Source organism: Macrobrachium nipponense, chromosome 22 (assembly GCF_015104395.2).
Source record: "Macrobrachium nipponense isolate FS-2020 chromosome 22, ASM1510439v2, whole genome shotgun sequence".
In the NCBI taxonomy this organism is placed as follows: domain Eukaryota; kingdom Metazoa; phylum Arthropoda; class Malacostraca; order Decapoda; family Palaemonidae; genus Macrobrachium; species Macrobrachium nipponense.
In genome coordinates, this window is record NC_087213.1 from 29453785 (window position 1) to 29475505 (window position 21721).

General features: G+C 37.4%; 1 protein-coding gene across 1 annotated transcript in view; it reads right to left on the reverse strand.

Moving 5' to 3' along the window:
* Positions 1-21721, reverse strand: part of LOC135198562 (G-protein coupled receptor GRL101-like) — a 125667-nt gene that overhangs the window by 24272 nt on the left and 79674 nt on the right. Inside the window, exons 9-16 of the mRNA XM_064226262.1 lie at positions 21005-21163; positions 16109-16225; positions 14410-14526; positions 11524-11661; positions 10022-10141; positions 9095-9206; positions 1974-2053; positions 527-668 (exon numbers count right to left, since the gene is read on the reverse strand). Coding sequence (XP_064082332.1) covers positions 527-668; positions 1974-2053; positions 9095-9206; positions 10022-10141; positions 11524-11661; positions 14410-14526; positions 16109-16225; positions 21005-21163 — 985 coding nt within the window. The remainder of the gene's footprint in view (positions 1-526; positions 669-1973; positions 2054-9094; positions 9207-10021; positions 10142-11523; positions 11662-14409; positions 14527-16108; positions 16226-21004; positions 21164-21721) is intronic.

Below are 21721 nucleotides of genomic sequence, written 5' to 3' on the forward strand. Positions count from 1 at the left end.
GGATTATGAGGAAATTTGTCACCACTGCGAAGAGGTTGCCTCAACTGGTCGCTTGAAATAAAGGACGTGTTCTACATTAGAATAAGCTGAGCGAGAGCCAGTATACACACACACACACAAACACACACACAATCAAAAAAGAGAGATAGAATGGAATAGAGTTTAGACCAAAGGCCAAGCACTGGGACCTATGAGGTCACTCAGCGCTGAAAAGGAAAATGGGAGCAGAAAGGTTTGAAAGATGCAACATTTTGAAAACCTTGCAGTTGCAGTACGAAATAATTGTTAGGAGAAGGTGGATAGAAAAATGGAAGATAATATGAATGGAGGTATAGCAAAAAGAATGAAAGGAGTTGCAGCTAGGGGCTGAAGGGACACTGCAAAGAACCTTTAGTAAAACCTGCTGTGCGCCCGTGAGGTGCACTGACGGCATGACTCCCCTACGGGCCAAATAAGTGAGTGAGAGAGAGAGAGAGAGAGAGAGAGAGAGAGAGAGGCCATAAAATATTTTCATACGAACACTTACAGGTTTCTGAGAGTGTGAAGACCAGCAAACGCCCCGTTTGTTAACTCGGCCAGATCATTGTCACTGAGAATCAGAATTCGTAGGCGCCAAAGACTGCTGAATGTTCCGCTGTTCAGAAAGCGAAGATGGTTCCTCGACAAATCTCTGGCAGGAAGATTAATGAGTCTCATCAAGACTTCACCGGTATCTGTGGGTATATGCTACCATTCCCTTCATAATTTATATTTCCGCTATTCCTTATTGACATTCTCCTAGCTATCATTACACGTTATTCATATATATTTTTCAACGTCTTACTAAATTTCTCAGTTTCAAGTGCCATTTTATTACAAAAAGAATGACAAACAACAGAATTACCCAATAATTTATTTGTACTATAACTAATCACCTGCTAATATGTATTTTATGGAAATCAAAAAGATTCTTTGCGGTATCAGGGAAAAAGTTACTGTAATGTGATAAGCATTATTTTTATTAAATGCAGTATGACGAAATTCAATGTATCACGACGATAATTCATCAACGGTTATTTTTAGTAATATAATAAATACTATCAGAATGTATTATATGTCCAGTGGAATTATTGAACAATAATCGATGTCATCAACTTCAGCAAGTAATATATCTATACCTATATATATATATATACACACACACACATATATATATGTATATATATATATATATATATATATATATATATATATATATATATATATATATATATATGTCTGTGTGTGTGCGTGTGTGTGTGTGTGTGAATGAAGAAAGCAGGCGAGTCAGCCAAGGTGATAAAATGCACAGGATTTTTGTTTATCTGTTGCCATGGTATGGGGGGGGTCAACCCCCACCCGCTCCTCAAACATTTTTTAACTTTGTATTTTTCTAATTTTTTAACTTTCTATCTGAACTTTTAATTAACATATGCGCTTTTATTTTCGAGTGTTGTTTTTTGTAAGTGAATTTTTAGCTATGTGTGAAGTTTTTTGGTTTTCATTTCAACTAGTTTAGTAAATAGTTTTCAGACATTTTGCAAATTATTTTAACTTATATTGGTCACTGTTTACTGTACAGACCCTGAGGATGCATTCTGCTGAAAGCAAAACGCTTCGGTTGTAATAATTTGTAATACTTCGCCATGTTTGTTCCTGCCGTTGCTCCCTGATGTATGTATGTATGTATATATATATATATATATATATATATATATATATATATATATATATACATATATACATATATATATATACACACATATATATACATATATACATATACATATATCTATATAAATATATAAATAAATAATAAATAAATAAATAAATATATATATATATATATATATATATATATATATATATATCCGTGTGTAAATAATCATGTATAATGATGCGATAAGTACTGCTTACAATAACAACATAACAGCGCTAACATATAACAGATGTACTCACAGGAAAAACAGCCTGTTGATACCCTTTGACTGGTTCTGCATGCAGAGTTGAACTCAACTGATTATCGGCAAAGTAGCTGTTCAGAGTAAAGAAAAAAAATATTTATTGAAATGTTTTACAACGCAAGAGAATAAAAATTTCCATTACTGCCTATTAGAACTCCCTCTCTCGCTCTCTCCCCATGCCCCCCTCCTTCTCTCCTCTCTCTCTCAAAAAAAGAAAAAAAAAAAATATATATATATACATATATATATACACACACACACACACACATATATATATATATATATATATATATCATAGCATATATATATATATATATATATATATATATATATATATATATATATTAGCAAAGTTAAACACTGTATCCGTGTTCTAATATGTTGCAGGAAGCCCACAAAAATTCGGACAAAATTGAAAGTTTTTATTTAAGCTTTCGGAGAGTACATTCTCTCCCTCTTTCAGAAAGAGAAATAAAAGTTACATAAACTGAAAACAACGGTCAAGGTAAAAGAAATAACATACAAGCATATGTTTGTATCAGAATAACTGCCCTACGGTGGTTTGCCAATCTTGTTTTAACAACTTAGCTACACTAACTACATGCCTTCTGTAATGCAATTATGACAAAGCATGTAGTTATATATATATATATATATATATATATATATATATATATATATATATATATATATATATATATATATATATATATATATATATATATATAAAGAAATGAAGACATTTCCCTTAGAGGAAGCTCAGACGACCTCTGGATGCTTTCAGTTAAATTATGAAAACTTCGTCTATTCAAGTTTCCTCTTCACCAAGGTTGTGGAGAACCTTGAAATTTCTTCTCGGTCATTTTCCAACCCGACGACAGTTATAAGACTTTTATTTCCTCGTTTTCGATGGATTTTTTTTCCCTCAGAATTTTCCATCACCCGGATATATCTAAGAAATTTTCCCGGTGTACGACATTGAACTCAATAAATCTGAGTTTTTTTTTTTCTATTTCTCAATGGAAAGGCGTTATGCAAGGTTTTGCAAGTATGTGCTTGCAATAAATGTTTTAATCAATTTTATGGACAAATAATAATATCTGGTGTGACAATGGATCTATATTCCATCCTAATACAATTTACTAAAAGCTATAAGTTATATAAGAATTTCTTTAACTATAATACGAGTAAATTCTTAATATAATTTAATATCGATTGCAGTATACGTCGGGAATGAATTGCACCCAAGGGGAATAATTACTGATAAGTGCATCTACCCTGGGACGGATTCGAACCGAGGCCTTCGGTTTAAATACAACGATGAAAATTTGACTGACCACTCAGCTATCAAGAGAAACAAGTTGGTATCGATTCTACAATACATACGCCTATCGAATTCAGCTTCTGTAGGATCTATATCAACCCATCTTAGCTCTGATAGCCGATTGGTAAGCTTCTAACTCTTGGCTAATTATGAATTTTTGTCACCTATATGAGTGACTATTTTTATGCTCAAAAATGCTGTTTCATGTCGAATTCATTTTGCCTTAGTTATACTGTCAAACAGATAAGCACAGTTCAATGAATTTTTAAGTTTTCAACGGCGGTGTTTAGGACGAAGGACGGGAAAAGCTTCATTAACATTCTTAAAAGAAAAAGCCCAAGGGTTAGGCAACGAAAGTACCTTTACTTAGCCCTACCCGAAGAAATGGAGATCAAAGAAAAGGGATGGAAGATTCTACAAATAGAAAAATCAGTTATTCAGTCTGAATTTACTATCTTCCGAGGCATCGAATACAGACTTTTTTTTATTATTAAACAAAGGAAGGTTGTATTCACATATTACAAGTATGCTAGTGGCGGAACCAGTCATTTACCCTGTACTATCTTCAGAGGAATGGGATATTCGACGAGATGAAATGCATGAGATTTAAACCATTAGAATAAAAATAACTGATAACACAATATTCTATAACACAATATTCTACACTTTCATTTAACATTAATTAGCAAGAATATCTTAAGACTGGCAAACTAGGATTCGTCTAATAGGACAGTGCTTCGTAGGAAGTCATGAACCATTCACGGGAAATGGTAAAACAAAGTAAAACTGCAGACCACTTCCGCGTCCTGGTTCCCGCCAATCGCCGACTGGAATATTTTCGTTATTTTGTATATGTTTTTGTTCATGTTTATGTATATGAGACATACCATCTTTTATGTTTTTACTTTCACCCCCAGTGAGCTGGCACTCAACATGGCGCCTATTTTGCACGTAAACCGATATAACGAGCCAATGGGGCCTACTTTTAGTCTTCAGTTATACCGCTTTAAGCTACTGTATCTTGCACAAATGGCAGGGATAAGAACAGGAAGAGCATGGTCACTCACTGGCCATACTGTATTCTTGCCAGGCTTCATCACGCTAAATAATATAAAGAAATTTACCATATACCAGAATCAATTTTATACAGTGAAGAGAAAATGGACAGGGTTAAAGAAAACTAAGGGAGCAGTTCACTTCCAGGGAAAACTCATTTAGACCAATCTTAATTCCTGTATATCATTACGTTACCTTTCAAGTGTACTGCACATGATGCACATCACAGCATTCACTATGAGATAACTAAAATACAAGATACTATATTATTTTACCTTACACTATTATCTGATACTGGAATTTTTATGCTGTGATCTTAAGTCTCCTTAACATGATTACTCGTGCACAAGCCTCTCGCAAATTTACTGAAACTTAGATATTGATCATCTTTGTTTATGATTTACCATTACTTTCAATGGGGCTGGTACTGAACACAGAGCTCATTGGATGGTGCTTGTATTAAAGTCAAAGTTTACAGCCAAAGAGAAAAACGCCAGACACGTTCAAAGTACACATTAAAACAGTAAAATCTTATTTTTCGGTCCAAGATGTGATTATGGTTTAAAAAGCCAAAATTTTACCCAAGATATGACGTAATTCCATTTCTTAAGGAAGGGAAGGGTAGGGCGGAGGGTGAAATACAGCAAAGGCAGGAACAAAGCAGGAATGTCATTTCAGATTTTTGTTTGGGGTGGGTAGGGGGGGAGGGGGGGCGCAACCAAAGACAGTTTGGCCATCAAAACGAGCCTAATCAGCTGGGTTTTTTTGATTTTGAGCTATTTTATGCGCTTTTTGAAGCCACATGAGCAAGGTATTTCAGCAAAAATTATATGTTCCCACTACTGTTTGTTTATCTCATCATCACTGGTAGCTATTGTAGATTCACATCAGCCGTGCATTTGATGTCTTGGCCAGCCCCTTACGACGCCTGATTGGCTGTTGATAAGCCAATCACAGGGCTGGAAACTCTCAGTCTCTCGAGAGAATTCATATTGGCAGGATGTATATTCCACCTTTCCTGAGGGATACTTTGAAAGACGTATCCCTCAGGAGAGGTGGCACATGCATACGGCCTATGTGAACTCTCAAGAGAGACAGTTTCCAGCCCCGAGATTGGCTTATCAACAGCCAATCAGGAGTGTCGTAAGGGACTGGCCTAGACGTCAGATGGATCGGTGATGTGAATCTACTATAGTAGACAGACAAAGATCAAGAAACGCGATATTTCCGAGAAATTTCATATATTTATGATTGCACATTTGGGGTGAGGGGGACACGTTGAGGCTTGTGGGGGACGACTTGAGTCTTAGGTGGGGCAATTGCCCCTCCTCCCAGCCCCCCTAAATGACGCCCCTGGAACGAAGGTCTAAAGTGGCCTTAGCCGACTTATCCTTCCCTAAGTGGAGGCTTCTCTCTCAGTCCTCGACCCTTCTTTCGATGGTAATGCATTCTATCTATACACAGGATGTCCATAAAGTCCTAGTACCATTTTGAGCAATAAATACTTGTAATGGTACTGGGATTTTAAGGACACCCTGTATATTGCTGTTATTGTTGACTCCTAATGTGTATACATTTCTATGATGTAAACTATTATTATTATTATTATATTATTATTATTAATGCAATTCCCCTGATACACGACACACACACACACACACACACACACACACACACACACAGAGAGAGAGAGAGGAGAGAGTGAGAGAGAGAGAGAGAGAGAGAATGAAAATCTACAGTAGAACATCTTTTATTAGTAGATTGAGGAATACGGAATTAAACTAAGGCAGTAATCACTAAGCTTCAAACAGCTTGACAGCCTCTGCAAAGCTTTTTAAGAGTCGCCACATCAGATAATGACTGTTTTCCTGATGATCTTAGGCTTCAAGAATGAAGGTGTAATGTTCCAAATTCTTCAATAATACTAATGGTAATATATGTATAATCGAAAAAAGTATGTGGTTCCCATTCTATCGGGATTGTCTATGACTAGCAAATACGGAAGTGCGTAAACGTAAGTAGCTACATAGTTCCTTAAACATCAGTGAGATGGTTCCAGGGAAGCATGTCGACGAGAAAAGGGGTAAGACGTGCTCCCTTTGCTGCATTGGGAATGCGTATTTCTCCTTTCTAGAAGTTATACTATAACAGTTAACTAAGTTTTCTGTATTTCTATCATGATGTAACAGCAAAAAACCAAGAATTACGGTGGCAATGTTTAAGTTGCACCATGCTATGCACGAAAGTGGTGCAATTGCGCCACCATAAGCAGGATAAGAAAATATGCAACATTCTTTCATAAGTTTCTATAAGAATTCTAAATCTCAAGTAAATGTCACTCATGTTATGAATATAAAGCCAGGCTAAATGCTGAGTAACAGTTAAGTTGGGAAAGAGTAGCCTAAGTTAAGGGCAGCACGCTTTCGGGCACAAGAATGCTGTCCTATAAATAAATGTTTGTATAACAGGTAACGAGTTCTAGACAGATAAGATTTATAGATAAAAAGCCCTTCTAAAAGGGAACAGTTGGTGGAAAGAACCCAATTTGGAGTAGATGCTCACCTTAGAAATGTATCCAGCTGAATAAAAGCTAGTGTAAAACACCACGAAGTATTAAAGAAACCGCAAGTCAGTTACCGGCTCTCGCGACCTAATCATTTGCCTCAAGCCATCATCGTAGAGGTGAAATAATACCTTGCTATGAAGCCGTGGCTTTCTGATACCGTGTAATAAGTCTTTTGGGACTGAACAGTGAGTCTTTCTCATACATTGCGATGTCTTTCCAGTACTGGTATTGAATAGTGTGTCTTTCTAGTACTGAACAGTGTGTGTGGTTCGAGTACTAACCCGTAAGATATCGAGGCATCTTGACAAAATATGAGAGAAATTCTTAACTAGACTAGTATCCTAGCACACATCCACTAGTAGCAGAGACTACTGGAAACCCTCCATTAATATAAATCGTGTAGAAAATGGTCGTGTATGATATCCGACAAAAGATAGTCAAGATGCCGCGTTGCTACTGACATCATTCAAGAGGGGAGAGCTATTCCAACAAAGGTAAGACCAAGATATCAGAAGCCTTCGTTGTTAACTCCATCATTACACTAAAATTCACTCTAGCCCTGAGTTCCCTACAAATAAAGATGTAGGTCCCTAGAAAGGTGTAGCATCCACGAAAATTGGTTGCCGTTACTCTTCAAGAATAAGGTAGAATGTTAATTTATTTTATTTTATTTACTCAGTAGATGAAACCTATTCTTATAAAACAAGCCCACAGGGCCACTGACTTGAAATTCAAGCTTTCAAAGAATATGTTTGTTACAGTCTCCCACGATAGACCCCAAAGCAACTGATCGTGATACAGAGCCAGTGATTTTTCCATCGGCCTTGGTGAGGCGCAAACTCATGGCATCTGGAGTAGCATACCAAGATACTAACCACTATACCCAGCGACCAGTATTAATCATTAAGTCTGTGTGTTCCTCTTCATCTATCTAGACTGGGGGTCTCCAAACTTTTTAGTGTAAGGGACACATTACATATCTTGCGCACCTTTGTGGGTTGTGGGAAAACGAGAGAATTCAGTTTCACATATCTAATCATTTCAAACTAAAGTAAAACAAATGGGAGGTACTCAAAATAAGATTCGTCAGCATTAGCAATGAAAATGATCATTCCGAGGACAATACCAGCACCAAGGAGAATGGAGACTACTGACTGTCAACAAACTAGAGCCCTAAGTGACTGGCCGCAACTGGTAACACTCGGATTTATACAATTTTTGATTATTAGGTAGGGGGCGGATGTGGCCCCAGGGTCATAGTCTGAGGACCTTTAATAGGACTGATGTGGTGTTATGACTTAGTGAACAACTACAAAAAAACTAAGTTAATCAACCTCCTCGTAATCAATACATCTTTCTTTTCTGATGGAAGCTTTTAGAAGCAAAAAATTCGTTTTTATTCTCCCACAAACAAATTCTATCGTTCATTCCGTCTCAAAATATGGTCCAACTTAGATATGTAAAGGATACAACTAGAAAGCATTATATATAATGTGCATTACGTTGTTTATTCCATTTGCTGTTTTCTGCCACTGACATGAACGTTGACATGAGAAATTGTTTTACAGGTATGTTATTTATAAAATACCTAATTACATACGTATTACAGTAAAAAAGATATTTTCGTCAATTCTAACATTATTATTCTGCTCTGTATATGTTGTTGATAAAAACATAAAAAAATGATTACTTCACTAGTCCCACAAAAACAACCGGTCAAACCAACTTCTACGAGACAATAAAAATCCCATGAGATGACAAAGTCAGTTGGGTCAACGAGCATCACATTTCCGAGATCTCGTTCATTTGGAAACTTTCTTAAAAAGATAGGGAAAGAAAGTGTGGTACAACTGGTATTTGTTCCATTTCCCAACTGGGGCGAGGTCACTGGAAAAACACACAAACACATTCACACACGATGACACACATACACACTCAAACACACACCAAACCTGTTGTTTCCTCTCAGTCAGATTAAGTCAACATCATTATTTTCAACTAGTGAATATTTCTATTCCTTTATGTGCATTGTTCCATATGCTATTCAACAGCCATTGTTAGGTATACACATATCCGTTTTTCCGTTTACTTTGTTCATCTCCTTCTAGACAAAGTAACGGAAAACCACTCATTCAAGAATAGTAAAGGAACATCGAGTATACTTACAAGCGGTTGATATTCTTCTCAATATCAGGGAAGCGTCGAAGATTCAAGCCAGAGCAATTGGCTTCCAAGTGATGGCATCGGCATTCTGGAACTTCCTGTGAGCACTGGAAAGCTGGAAAGGGGACATAATAATTTGGTTAGCATTTGGATGGTTATGATGAAGTGATTTTACGGTCACACGCACGTACACACACTTTACATCCACATTCATACAAATCAACTGCAAAATTTATGAACGTGGAAATGTTTGAGAGCACCTGTTATATATATATATATATATATATATATATATATATATATATATATATATATATGTGTGTGTGTGTGTGTGTGTGTGTGTATGTGTGTGTATACATACATACATATACATATACGTACATGTAAATGTATAAGCATATGTATGTGTATATGTATACATTCATATGTAGTTACTGTAGGAGTAAATTTTCAGCTTCTGGCTAAATTCCCAGATTTCATAATTCCTACAAGCGCACTTAATAAATATATCGCAGCCGAACAGTTTCCTCAGATACGTTCACCGCCCCTGAAATACCTTCCTCAAAACATACACACACTTTTAAGATAACATATAACGACTGCAAGCTATGTTGAATTTGGTAACTATCGTTGACGAGCGAAAGTTTTACGTATAGTTTATAAGAATCTGAGGGAAAGGGATTTGCACATGTGGCTTGTTTAGTTACACCGTACAGTAAATTTTGTTTCAGATAACCATCTCACAGAATACGAAATGAAAGTAATCGTCTACAAGAAAATATGGGCCTTAATTCTACAGCATTATGGAAAAGATTAAGGTAAACATAAAGAAGGTTCAAAAACATCTTTGTTACATTGTATACTACAGTCATTTCTTCGGGACAGACAAAGGGACATATTCACGCAAAGAAAGAAGGGGAACAAACTTACGGCAAAAATCTTCGTCGTCCCACGTTTCAGGACAGTCGATGTTGCCATCGCATTGTCTCTCTGCTTCCAGACAGGGACCCGACCGACACTTGAACATACCTGGAGGACATTCCTTGGACTCTGCAGACGAGACAAGAAACAACTGATAGACATCTGAAGTGGGAATAGAGGACTAAGGGAAATACACTGACGGAAAGGTTACAGGAGGGATGAAAGGTGCAGGAATAATCATACGTTCGAGTTGAAGTGTTTCGAAATGGCTCTCTGGTGGCGAGTAACTCAAGAGGAGGCAGGTTGGCAGAGAGGGGTTAAGAACTAATATATGCAAAATGCATAAATAGTCAACACTGCAACATCAATCTCTCGTGCGTACAAGAACTGTCGGGCACCAAATAAAGGAGAAAAATAAATATCATTACTGTCTCATATACAAGTAAGTCCTGATTACTTGTGTTTTCAAATACGATACTAAGGGAAAGACAACTATAGCTGGTTCACTTAAGGTAGATTCTTGAGTGAGCCCTATGCCTGCGAGACGTTTGTTTGGCGGCCGCTGATAGGTTGGGGCTCATCCAAGAATCTACCTTAAGTGAACCAGCTATAGTTACTCTTGCAAGTAGATTTATCATTTAATCTGATTTCGGAGCGCATCTGAAATATAATGAAAACGATATACTTATGAAGAAAGGTATCAAAGAGAGTATTAAATCAAGGAAGCCTTAATAGACAACCTAAGACTTCCACTCACCTATGTATTTGGAAGAATATGTTTATGAAACTGTAATAATAAAGTAATTAATACTTTATGCTGCCGATCTTTTAAACTTATATTTCGTCTTTAAAGGATAATTCAACCTAAATGTGACATGCACCAATATTCCAGATTACATCAAGGATATCTCCTACAGAATATTGCAAGTGTTTTATTACTGATAAAGCTTGATAAGAAGAGTCCCTTTTTACTGAAACGATAAATGATTTACAAATGTACAAGTGCGTGTCTATTTTGACTATTTTTGGCGACGGGAGAAGAAAAATCATAGACGTAGACAAATGTTTGGCTATAAATGTTAATGTGGTTGACGACGGCCAAGGGAAACATAGGCTGATGGATCTGCAAATCATATTTGAACTACATCACTCATACAAAAGAAAGCAAAGGTAGATTTGTCTTGACTGAACATGCAAAATAACAAGAAGTGAAAAGTTGAACAACTAAGTAGATATGCAGTATGGGAGTATAAGGAATTGCAATTGCTCAAGAGACACAAGAGCTTGAGAAAACTTCTGCAAAAGTTACCTTTATTAACGAGGAATATATACACACAAATACGTATGTGTATATATATATATATATATATATATATATATATATATATATATATGTATATATACATATATATATGTATATATATATATATATATATATATATATATATATATATATATATATATATATTGTATATATATACTGGACATACCGGACTCAAGAGTAAACTTACTGCATCCCAGGAGATGAGAGCGATCTGCACATCCATGATGGCGGTTGGTGGAAAGGATGCAGCGTTGTTCTAGCGGGATGCACTGAGCAACGCTGGCACAAGCAAATTCACTCTCTTGACAGCCATTCCATCCATGATCTGCCGTGATGTAGAAAAAAAAAACGTTGGAAATGTGAACTAGACAAACGGCCTGTTGTTAAAAAAATTAAACAAATTGTCAGTTTTTAAAGAAAATGAGGTTGATGATAACGTCTCAGTATCGACCTTTGAAGCTTGAAAAAACCATAAATTGGAGAATAAATAATTTCAGAAGCACACACAGTTTCGGAGCGCCATGCTCCCTCATTAATGTGGAGATATTGAACAACGGAAATTTGCAAAAGAGGTATGAAAGTTACAAACCTAAGCAACAACATCCATTATAAAACGCTACCATGAAGATAACATTGAATTTCTTTCAAAATTCACTAACTCGAGCGCCTACGAATGCTTCGATCAACTACAGTCTACTGCTGCCCTCTGCAAAATTTAAAGAATGCTCGTCTCTGAGATCTTTGACTGAGGTTAGAAGAAGAGATAAATGATAGGAACCATCCTTGCCCTGAGGAAAAGGAAACCGAATATTTCCTTAAGATCATGGCCATCTGGCTGGGAAGGACACAACCCGTTATAAGAAAAAATATGGTAATATCTTTGCATGTGTGCACGTACGGATATACTTGTATAGTGTCCTAAAAAAAAACAAACGTTTCGTTTTTTAAAAAAATATTTCCATCTCAAGACATACTGAAACTCACACTTGCAGTTTAACCTTCAGGAAATAATTCGAAACGTCCTGAATCGGGAAACTGGCCAGCAGATAATGACCCGACCAGTTAAAAAAAAAAAAAGGAAAAAAAAGTTTTTTTATCGAGAAATATAACAATGTTCTTACGTCACAACTCCGACTTGACTTGACTTGACTTGAGAGAGAGAGAGAGAGAGAGAGAGAGAGAGAGAGAGAGAGAGAGAGAGAGAGAATGGATAATATATATACATAAATTAGAAGTAAATCACTTGACAAAGGCATTTTTAAAGAAAATACTATGAAACAATTAAAAAGGACTTGAATATAAAATCTAGGCCAGAGATCAAGCATTGGGATCTATGACGTCATTCAGCCCTGAAAATAATGTTGAAACAACTAATAGGAGGTGGAAAGTAAGATTGCAAAAAGAGAATATGAAAATAGGTATAGTAAATGGAACGAAAGAAGTTGCAGTTAGGGGCCGAAGGAACACTGCAACGAATTTTGAATAATGCCTAAACTGCACCGTGTGAGGTGCACTGACGGCACTGTTCCCCAACGGAACAATTTGAAAAGGGGAGCGGCTACCTCTAGTCGCTGCTCTATCAAATGAGTCACGCCTTTGTGGTAAGTAATGTGGGGTTGAGAGAAGGTCGCGATTTATTTAAAGATTTGTGGTAAGTAATGTGGGGTTGAGAGAAGGTCACGTTTTATTTAAAGACTAACGTGATATTTCTAGGCGCGTTCAGGCTGTTTCCAAGGTCGACGCCGACTGGAGTGCTCCAAGGAGTCTCTTTTGCCAAAGACATTCTTTAGGAACATAAGGATTACGATGATATTAAATCTCAATTTCAGTTCAGGAAATCAGTTACGAGAATAATGGTACCAGACTAGACAGCTTGGTTATTGATGTCATTTATTTTAGATTTAAAAAGGTTGTAACTAACTGATTCAGATTCAATGGTAAATGTTTAATGTCAGAGCTGTTTTGACCAAACTCTGGTTAGGAAAAAATGCAGTACATATATCTTTAAAGTGGAATAATGAAAGATAAAAGATGTAAATCCGTGGTATTACATGGGTAGAGTGCACATATACTGACAGATGTATCAACACCTTAAGTTTAGAGAAGGCAAATGAAAACCAGGGTTGTTATTTAGAATTCCAAATTTCGGTTCAAAAACGGGAACTGAAGCAGTTCTTCTAAAAATGAACAGGCTAAAAGGATGTTAAAAATTCTTATTGAAATAATGATCAGCAGATCTTAATGAATATTTAGAGAAAAAAACTTGACTTGAAAAAGTTAAGGTCTTTTACCAATGTCTCACTTCCACACAAGAAAAAGCCCAACACAGAGTAGACCTTCCATAACGCAGGAAACAGTTTTATTTCACTTCCAAAAATCTATTGAAAATGAAAATAGTGGGAGAAGGACATAGCACATAAAGATTATGAACTGTTAAATCACTTCCATAGAAGTCAAGAAAACAGTGGAAGTAGGACACAACACGTAAAGCCTATAGTTGATTCACATCAACCGTGCATCTGATGTCTAGCCCGGTCCCTTACGACGCTCCTGATTGGGTGTTGATAAGCCAGTCACAGGGCTGGAAACTCTCAGTCTCTCGAGAAAGTTCACACAGGCAAGATGTATGTTCCACCTCTCCTGAGGGATAGCTTTGAAAGACGTATACCTCAGGAGAGGTGGAACATACATCCTGCCTATGTGAACTCTCTCGAGAGACAGAGTTTCCAGCCCTGTGAGTGGGTTATCAACAGCCAATCAGGAGCGTCGTAAGGGATGGGCCTAGACATCAGATGCACGGTTGATGTGAATCTACTATTGCAATCTAATCAGAGTTTCAGCAAGAAGACTAACCACTAAAGCCCAACAAAATATCAAGAGGGATGCTACTACTACTACTACTACTACTACTACTACTACTACTAATAATAATAAATAATAATAGCGTATGAGAAAATACACTTATTGAATATACAGATTTTTAGAAGACATGGACAACAAGAAAAAAGAAAGAAAGAAAGAACAGCACTATTTGTAAAAATATGGCAACGGAAAAGATATTAAGGATCCTTACGGCAATGTAGTTCATCTGAATTATCCAAGCAGTCTGTAACATGATCGCACCATAATGATGCGGGAATGCAGTGGCCGGTCCAACACTGACTCTCTCCTTCCCCACACACTTGATTCTCTGCAGTGAAGACCAATTGCACGGGTAAGAACGTGAGTAAGAATGCGTATTTGCACAGGTCTGTGTATGTTCAAGTGATACGCCTGTAGTCTGCGAGAAGCTAGCTCTAAAAGGCAAAGCTCGTCTATTTCAATGTAGTACTTCATTCGCAAGGAACATATTTATAGTGTATATATATATATATATATATATATATATATATATATATATATATATATTATATATATATATATATATATATACATACCCCATAAACAACGGAGTTTCTGCAAAGATCTTTCGACGTTCTACGTCCTTTACTCAGCAGATAAAAACAGTTATCAGCTGAGTAAAGGACGTTGAACGTCGAGAGATCTTGCAGAAACTCCGTTGTTTATGGGGTATATATATAGTATATATATATATATATATATATATATATATATATATAAATATATATATATGTACACTATAAATATGTTCCTTGCGGATGAAGTACTACATTGAAATAGACGAGCTTTGCCTTTTAGAGCTAGTTTCTCGCAGACTACAGGCGTTATTTTCCTTTGTGGCTTATACCTTTATATATATATATATATATATATATATATATATATATATATATATATATATATATATCACTAGCTTGTGACCCCGTAAGAGGTCACACGGAAAAAGGAACAATGAATGATAACAAGCATGTTGGAAGACTCGAGGTAGTTGCTGCATGTTACGTATTTGGGATTAATGAAAGACTGAATGATTGTAGTTTTATCAGGCTTCCATATTTGGGAGTAAATGAAATGGAGGATAGTAGGATGATGGAAGTGAGTTACAAAATCGTAGGTGCAGCAAGGAAGGTAGCAGGGTGCGTGCAAAAGGTTTAGAAGAGGTGCGTCTATGGGTGACAAGTTGCAATGTATGAATGGACCGTTGAGTCAAACATTCTTTAAAGAAGTAAAAAGATGATTTTGAAATGTGAGTGAGAGGAAGAAATGAAGCTTTAAAATTGAATGTTTTGTGTACAATTTGTAGTAAGATTTAAATGGATGCAGATAAGGTTCGCAAAAAGGTTAGTAGAGATAAAATGATAGATAACTTCAGAGAAACGTTGATAACATACCCTTTAAAAAGGGCCTGGAGAGGTAAGAAACAAATGTATATGTGCAAGGCAGAAGTTAGGATGTGGTGTGAATACCAGCCCGTGATTCACTGCCGCAAGTAGCGCTTAGCTTCGATTGTTTTCTTCAGCAACATGCTTTTGAAGTCAATTCCTTTGTCATTTACCCTTGCTCTCTATGGACAGGCATGAATGAAATGGAATGCAACAGATAACGACTTATTCCTCTTAAAAGCCAAGAACGATCATTTCATCAACCTAATTTTTGACTGAATGTTTCCAAAATTGTGGGGAACAAAACGAGTTAACATTAGGAAAGTGTCGACCAATTCATAAAGCCACCTTTTGATTGGTTGTCCCAAAACTAAAAACCGAATGTAATGTAAATAAATTAGTAAGTAACAACCATCTGGTATCTCACATTCGTGATCAAAAGATTTTAAGCAGAGTCGAACAAGATGAATGAGATTAGGAAATACTCACCGCAATTCAGTTCGTCAGATTTGTCAGCACAATCGAACTTCAGGTCACAACGGCTTGTCTGTGAGACACACTCTCCGCTGGAACATTGCCAGTCTTCCTCGTTGCACTGGATTTCCGCTGGAAGTGAAAAAAATTGTGGTGTAAGTGCACTGAAAAGCGCAGATATTTGTTAAATAACCAATTATATCTTTGAGAAAAGTCTCTGTAGGTCCTTCTTCTTTTCTACAAGCCTGTCCCTATTTGGGGTCGCTGTAATGGTTCTTCATCATACTCTTCCATCTCCCTCGATCCAGTGCATCCTCCTCGCTCAATCCCAACTCCCTCATATCTCTCTTCACACAGCCAATTAGTCCTTGAGCCCAGCACCCAAATTTTGGATATTGGTACCACCTGGGGTGAATAATTCTCACTGTTATTTTTGACTTGCTCCATATCTCTGCTTTACATTTTGCTATGATAGCCTTTTCAAACAGGTAGCTTTATGGTGGTTATCATGTCTTAAACAAACATACCGCTCGTAACTAATGCTAAAATACGTTATTTATCATATTTTGCCCTGTCAACATTACAAACTCATAAATGACTCAAAGCACTCAGTATTGTCATAATACATTATAAACAATATGCAACCATCTTTGTAAGGTTAACACATTACCACTTTGCTAAGCAAGGCATCCATATTTCATATTAAAAGAATTTGAATATGCCATACTTCATATTCTCCTGCGTCTTCTTAGCAAACCAGTACCACATAGCAGTCTATGCCTTGTTTTTGTAAAGATATTTAACAAGACCATTAATTAGTCAACATGTGATACTTAAAAAAAGCTATTTACTGATGGTGTTCACATGATCATACATTATTTAAGAAATTATTCATCGTCATCATCATCTGAGTCTATCATGTCTACTTCTAGCTCATCCTCACTGGCTTGGTTGGTGCAGGTTTGTAGTTTGCACATGTGAGTGCACTTCAGTGAATTGCTCAGGCAGTTACATTCTGGTAGCTTGCATGAACGCAGACACTTACAGGAGAGCATGTGCTATATAACATCAGGTGCCGGAGCCCCACGCATCCACTGTATGTCCAGCGTCCCATCCTCATTTGTTGTCCAGCCAAAGCCATTAGGGGTTGGTACATAGGGCTGGCTCTGTAGACATCTCCTCCAGATTGCAGCTTGGTAGTTGGCATGGAGAGCATGCATGAATAGACAGTCCTTACAAGGCGGGAGTTGACTGGATTCTAGCTCTCCACGTCTGGCACAGAATAGTTGAAATCTCATCTTGTTCACTTCAGTGATATGGGTGGAACTCAGATAGATACGACAGGTGACCTCTTGAAGTTTCTGGAAGAGTTCTTCAGATACCTCCCATGAGCGACCTAGCTCAGTGAATGCTTCTTGTGCTGTCTTGTCAGACTTTATCTGTTTGAAGGCAAACATCGACCTGCAAATGCACTAACAGTGTCACAGCCTGTAAAGGCATGCATACCTATCAAAGCCCCACAGACACTGGGTCCCAGTGAATGAGCCAACTTAGTTATATCAAGGAACCTTGTCCGGCTTTTTGTTCCACATTTCTGATACATGGGACATGGAATGTTATTGCTTACACTCAAGCACAAAATCAATACATCTGTGTCTTCAGCAGAAATGACAACAGCTTTGTATTCAGAGTTTACTGCATGATGAGCATGGAGTAGCATACGAGTGTCAGCTTCTTCCTGTGATGATGTTAGGTCTGTGGACTCTTCACATTGGGCTGTAGTTAACTTGAAACAGTGTTGCTCACAGGTAACATACAGAACCTTATTCCCAAGTTTCTCTCTGTATCTTGGTCCCTTCCATTCATCAACCAGAAACTTGACTAGGTTAGTCTTGTTGGATGAACTGCCGAGCAATTTTCTCCATTGCTGGATGTTGTGTCCCGGTGCCATGTTTCTGAACTGGATTGCAGTATCTGCACCCCTGTTAACTCTTTCTGTGTCTTTAATGGATGGCTCTTTGTAAACATCAAAAATGACATCAATGCGCTGGCTTTGGGCACCTTCATGGAGAACCTGGCACAAGACCGATTCTGCCAGTTGGGAGAAGGTTTTGTCATTCCCATTTAACTTTTGGAGGAGACTCATGCCATCTATGATTGTTGCTGATGGCTTTGGGATAACCTCTGCAGGAGAGGCACTCTTCTCCACCTCTCTGGCTAGGGCTGCCTTGTTAGTCTTACGCAGAGATCCATCACCATTAGCCAGTGACCATGGTAAGGGCCCAAGTGGATGAGCCAGTACATCACTCATTTGTAGTTTTCTGCTCTCTGCAACAAGAATCATCTGTCCAAACAATATCCTATCAGCAATTAGTACTACATCTTTGGTACGGCCTTGATTGTTTGACTTCTTCCTCATATCAGAAAATGTTTTCAGTTTGTTCTTGGTAATAGTGTCATGGAACAGTTTTATGGGTGCATTCCCTTCCATTCTTTCTTTCTTGAAAGCTTGATAGCAACTCTCTCCAAGCTTCTGAGCTTCAAAAAGGTCTTTGACTATGTCTGGTGGTGCAGCAGTCACATTTGAAAGACTGACAAGCTCTCCTGTGTTATGATTGAAAGGGTTCAGCCAGCTAACTTCCATCACCTGAACAAGGGACTGGACATCTGCCTCGTCTCTTCTGATTCTAGTCAGCAGTAGATCGGGATGGTTGAATTTTTGTTGGCTCACATGTATCATGTCCCGTAACTGTCTCAGATACCTGCTACGGTATTCGGATGTGAGATAGTATCTAGCTACTGCTCCCCCTTTTAAGCTGAACCCCTTTGTACCTCCAGGTGTCTGTGTATCTTTGTTGACTGTCTCCTCTATCGCTTGGTCAACAGGTATTCGACCAAAAGGATTTTGAGAACCAATTTGTACTGAAAACCCACCTTCCATAAAGTGTGCATGCACATCAGGATGATCAATCGACAGTCGAGACATCTGTGCATAGTAGTAAGTCAGATATCTGGCATAGTTAATCTTGTCGTAGGCAAAACACCATGGAATCATCTTCCGGATGGCTGCAAGGTGAAGCATCCAGTCCCCTTCTCTGGAAGCCCTAATGAGGCCCAACATGATCTCTGTCATATCTATGTAGGACATCCAAAATGCAGATAGACTGCTTTCATCTCTGAGTGACTCAAGGAAGTCTTGGAACAACTTCAAGATGCGTGTGCATGATTCATTTTCAAGTACCTGTTGGAGGGATGGGTGACTGATGCTACCATGGAACTCATCTATGCACTTTAACGTTTCTTCTAGGTGGCATATGTCTTCTTTGTGAGTTTCTTCTATCCATGGAAGGAAGCTTTTCCAGGCAAGCCTCATAAGTGCTTCATACACAAGCTTGTGCACTCTAACTGCTTGGTTGTACTTGTGGCCTTCCATCACTCTTGACAGTGATCCTTCAGCTGTTACCCCTGATTCAACACACAGGTCCCTGAGCCCTGCATCCTGAAATCGCTTCCCTATTATGGAGAGGAGGTTGCAAATAGTATGGAATTCGCCCATCCTTGGAATGATCGCATTTTTGAATTTGTCTTGCTTATCGGGTGGTCTTCCTCTCGTCTCTTTATATGTCCATACCATCTCAGTCTACTTTCCCTCACCTTGTTTGAAACTGGTGCTATTTTGAGAGTGCCTCTAACATGTTCGTTCCTAACTTTATCCTTTCTAGTAAGTCTACATTGCCATCTCAACATCCTCATCTCAGTCCCTGTAGGCTAATAATCGTAAAAGCTTAGTGAGTACAAACCGATTGTAGCTACTAAAGCTTTTGTATTGCCAGACTATCCTTTAGTTATCTTGCAGATAACTAAATTAAGCCATCCGCTTTATTTTTTTATTTCACGTTTTTTGTAGGTGACTTCTTGAAATGGAGTGGCTACGTTTAACCATACACCAACACTTGCCATTGTATTTTTGTATTTTTCAGAATGCTAAGTTAAGCAAGAGAAGAATGTATATATAACATATGGATATCTATTATCTTTCTATGCAGCCCGTTGCCATTCTTCCATGGACTACATCACTTGCAAAATTCCCAGTCACTTATCCCTCCAGGTAAAAGACTGAAGCCTAATGAAAGAATACTTACAGTAGACTATTTGACGAGGAATAAAACCGAACATTGCAATCACAAACTCCAAGAGGCGGCAATCAATATGGATAAATTATATTGCATTCTTGACGGTTTTCCTATTACTATTAAGGAAAGAGACTCCATGATGGTTTCAGAGATCAAGGCTGTAACAGTTTTCTTAATCTTTGTAGGGTTGAGTATGACACGAAACGGCATGCATGAAGAGACGCCTCAACGTTTAGAAGGATCAAGACTAAAATCAAGTGAAGTGGATTTAATCCTTGCAGTGTATTTTAATTTGAATTAGCAGAGAAACGTTTGTTTCTGTCCTGGCATACAAACAAACAAATCGGTTGGAAACATTACCTTTCAGCATGATATCCTGAACAGATCAGCTACAAAGATTTTTTTTTTATGTCATTTATATCTGGAAATGGTATGTAAATTTTAGGCCAAGGCTAAGCGCTGGGACTTACAGGGTCATTCAGTGCTGAAGATAATGTTGAAAGCAATTATTAAGGGAGGGTGGAAAGTAAGACCGAAAAGAGAACATGAACGGAGGTATGGTAAGAGGAATAAAAGGAGTTTCAGCAAGGAGCCGAAGGGACGCTGCAAAGAACCTCGAGTAATGCCAACAGTGCACAGTTTGAGGAGCACTGATGGCACTACTAGTCTCATGAGTATTTCATTCGGATTGATAGTAACGGTACTATCTCCCCTCAGGAGTACTTCTTTTAGATAAATTGAGACCAATCTGCAGACGAATATATAATGGATAACTTACGACAATCGGCTTCATCCTCGCCATCCAGGCAGTCGATTCTTCTGTTGCAGACGACGTCGCCAGGAAGGCATCGGCCGTCGCTGCACAGGAACCTCGAGGGTCGGCTCTGCTCTCCTGCCCAGTCATCCTTCCCAAGGAGACACTTTGCGTTCGCGTTTTCTGTGGTCAGGTCAAAGTCAGCAATTTCAGGTTCGTTGGTTCTGTTATTCAATATTCAAAATAAATAGTCAGATAGATAGATAGATAGATAGATAGATAGATGAATTAAATAAATAAATAAATGATTATATAAGTAAATAAATAAATACAAAACTAGATGAACTAATAAATACAATAAATAAATAGATAGAGAGAAAGATAGATAAATAGACAGACAGATGAATAAACTAAATAAATAAACATAGAAAGGTAGATAAATGGATAGTAGATGGATAATGAATGAATAGATAAAAAATAAAATAGATAATGATAGATTCATAGATAGATATATGAATAAATGAAACAAATAATATTAAATAATTAAAAATAACTATATACCCAGAAACAACATCAAGGAAAATAACGTATCATATTTAACATTAAAAGCATCATTAAACTGCCAAGTCTGAGATGATGAAAATCAATTTTTTTTTTAAAGATATTTCATATTTACGAAAGCCGAAATTTCAGGACCTCATTCTACAAAGTGCCTGGTCAGAAGGCTTCTCAGATTTAAAA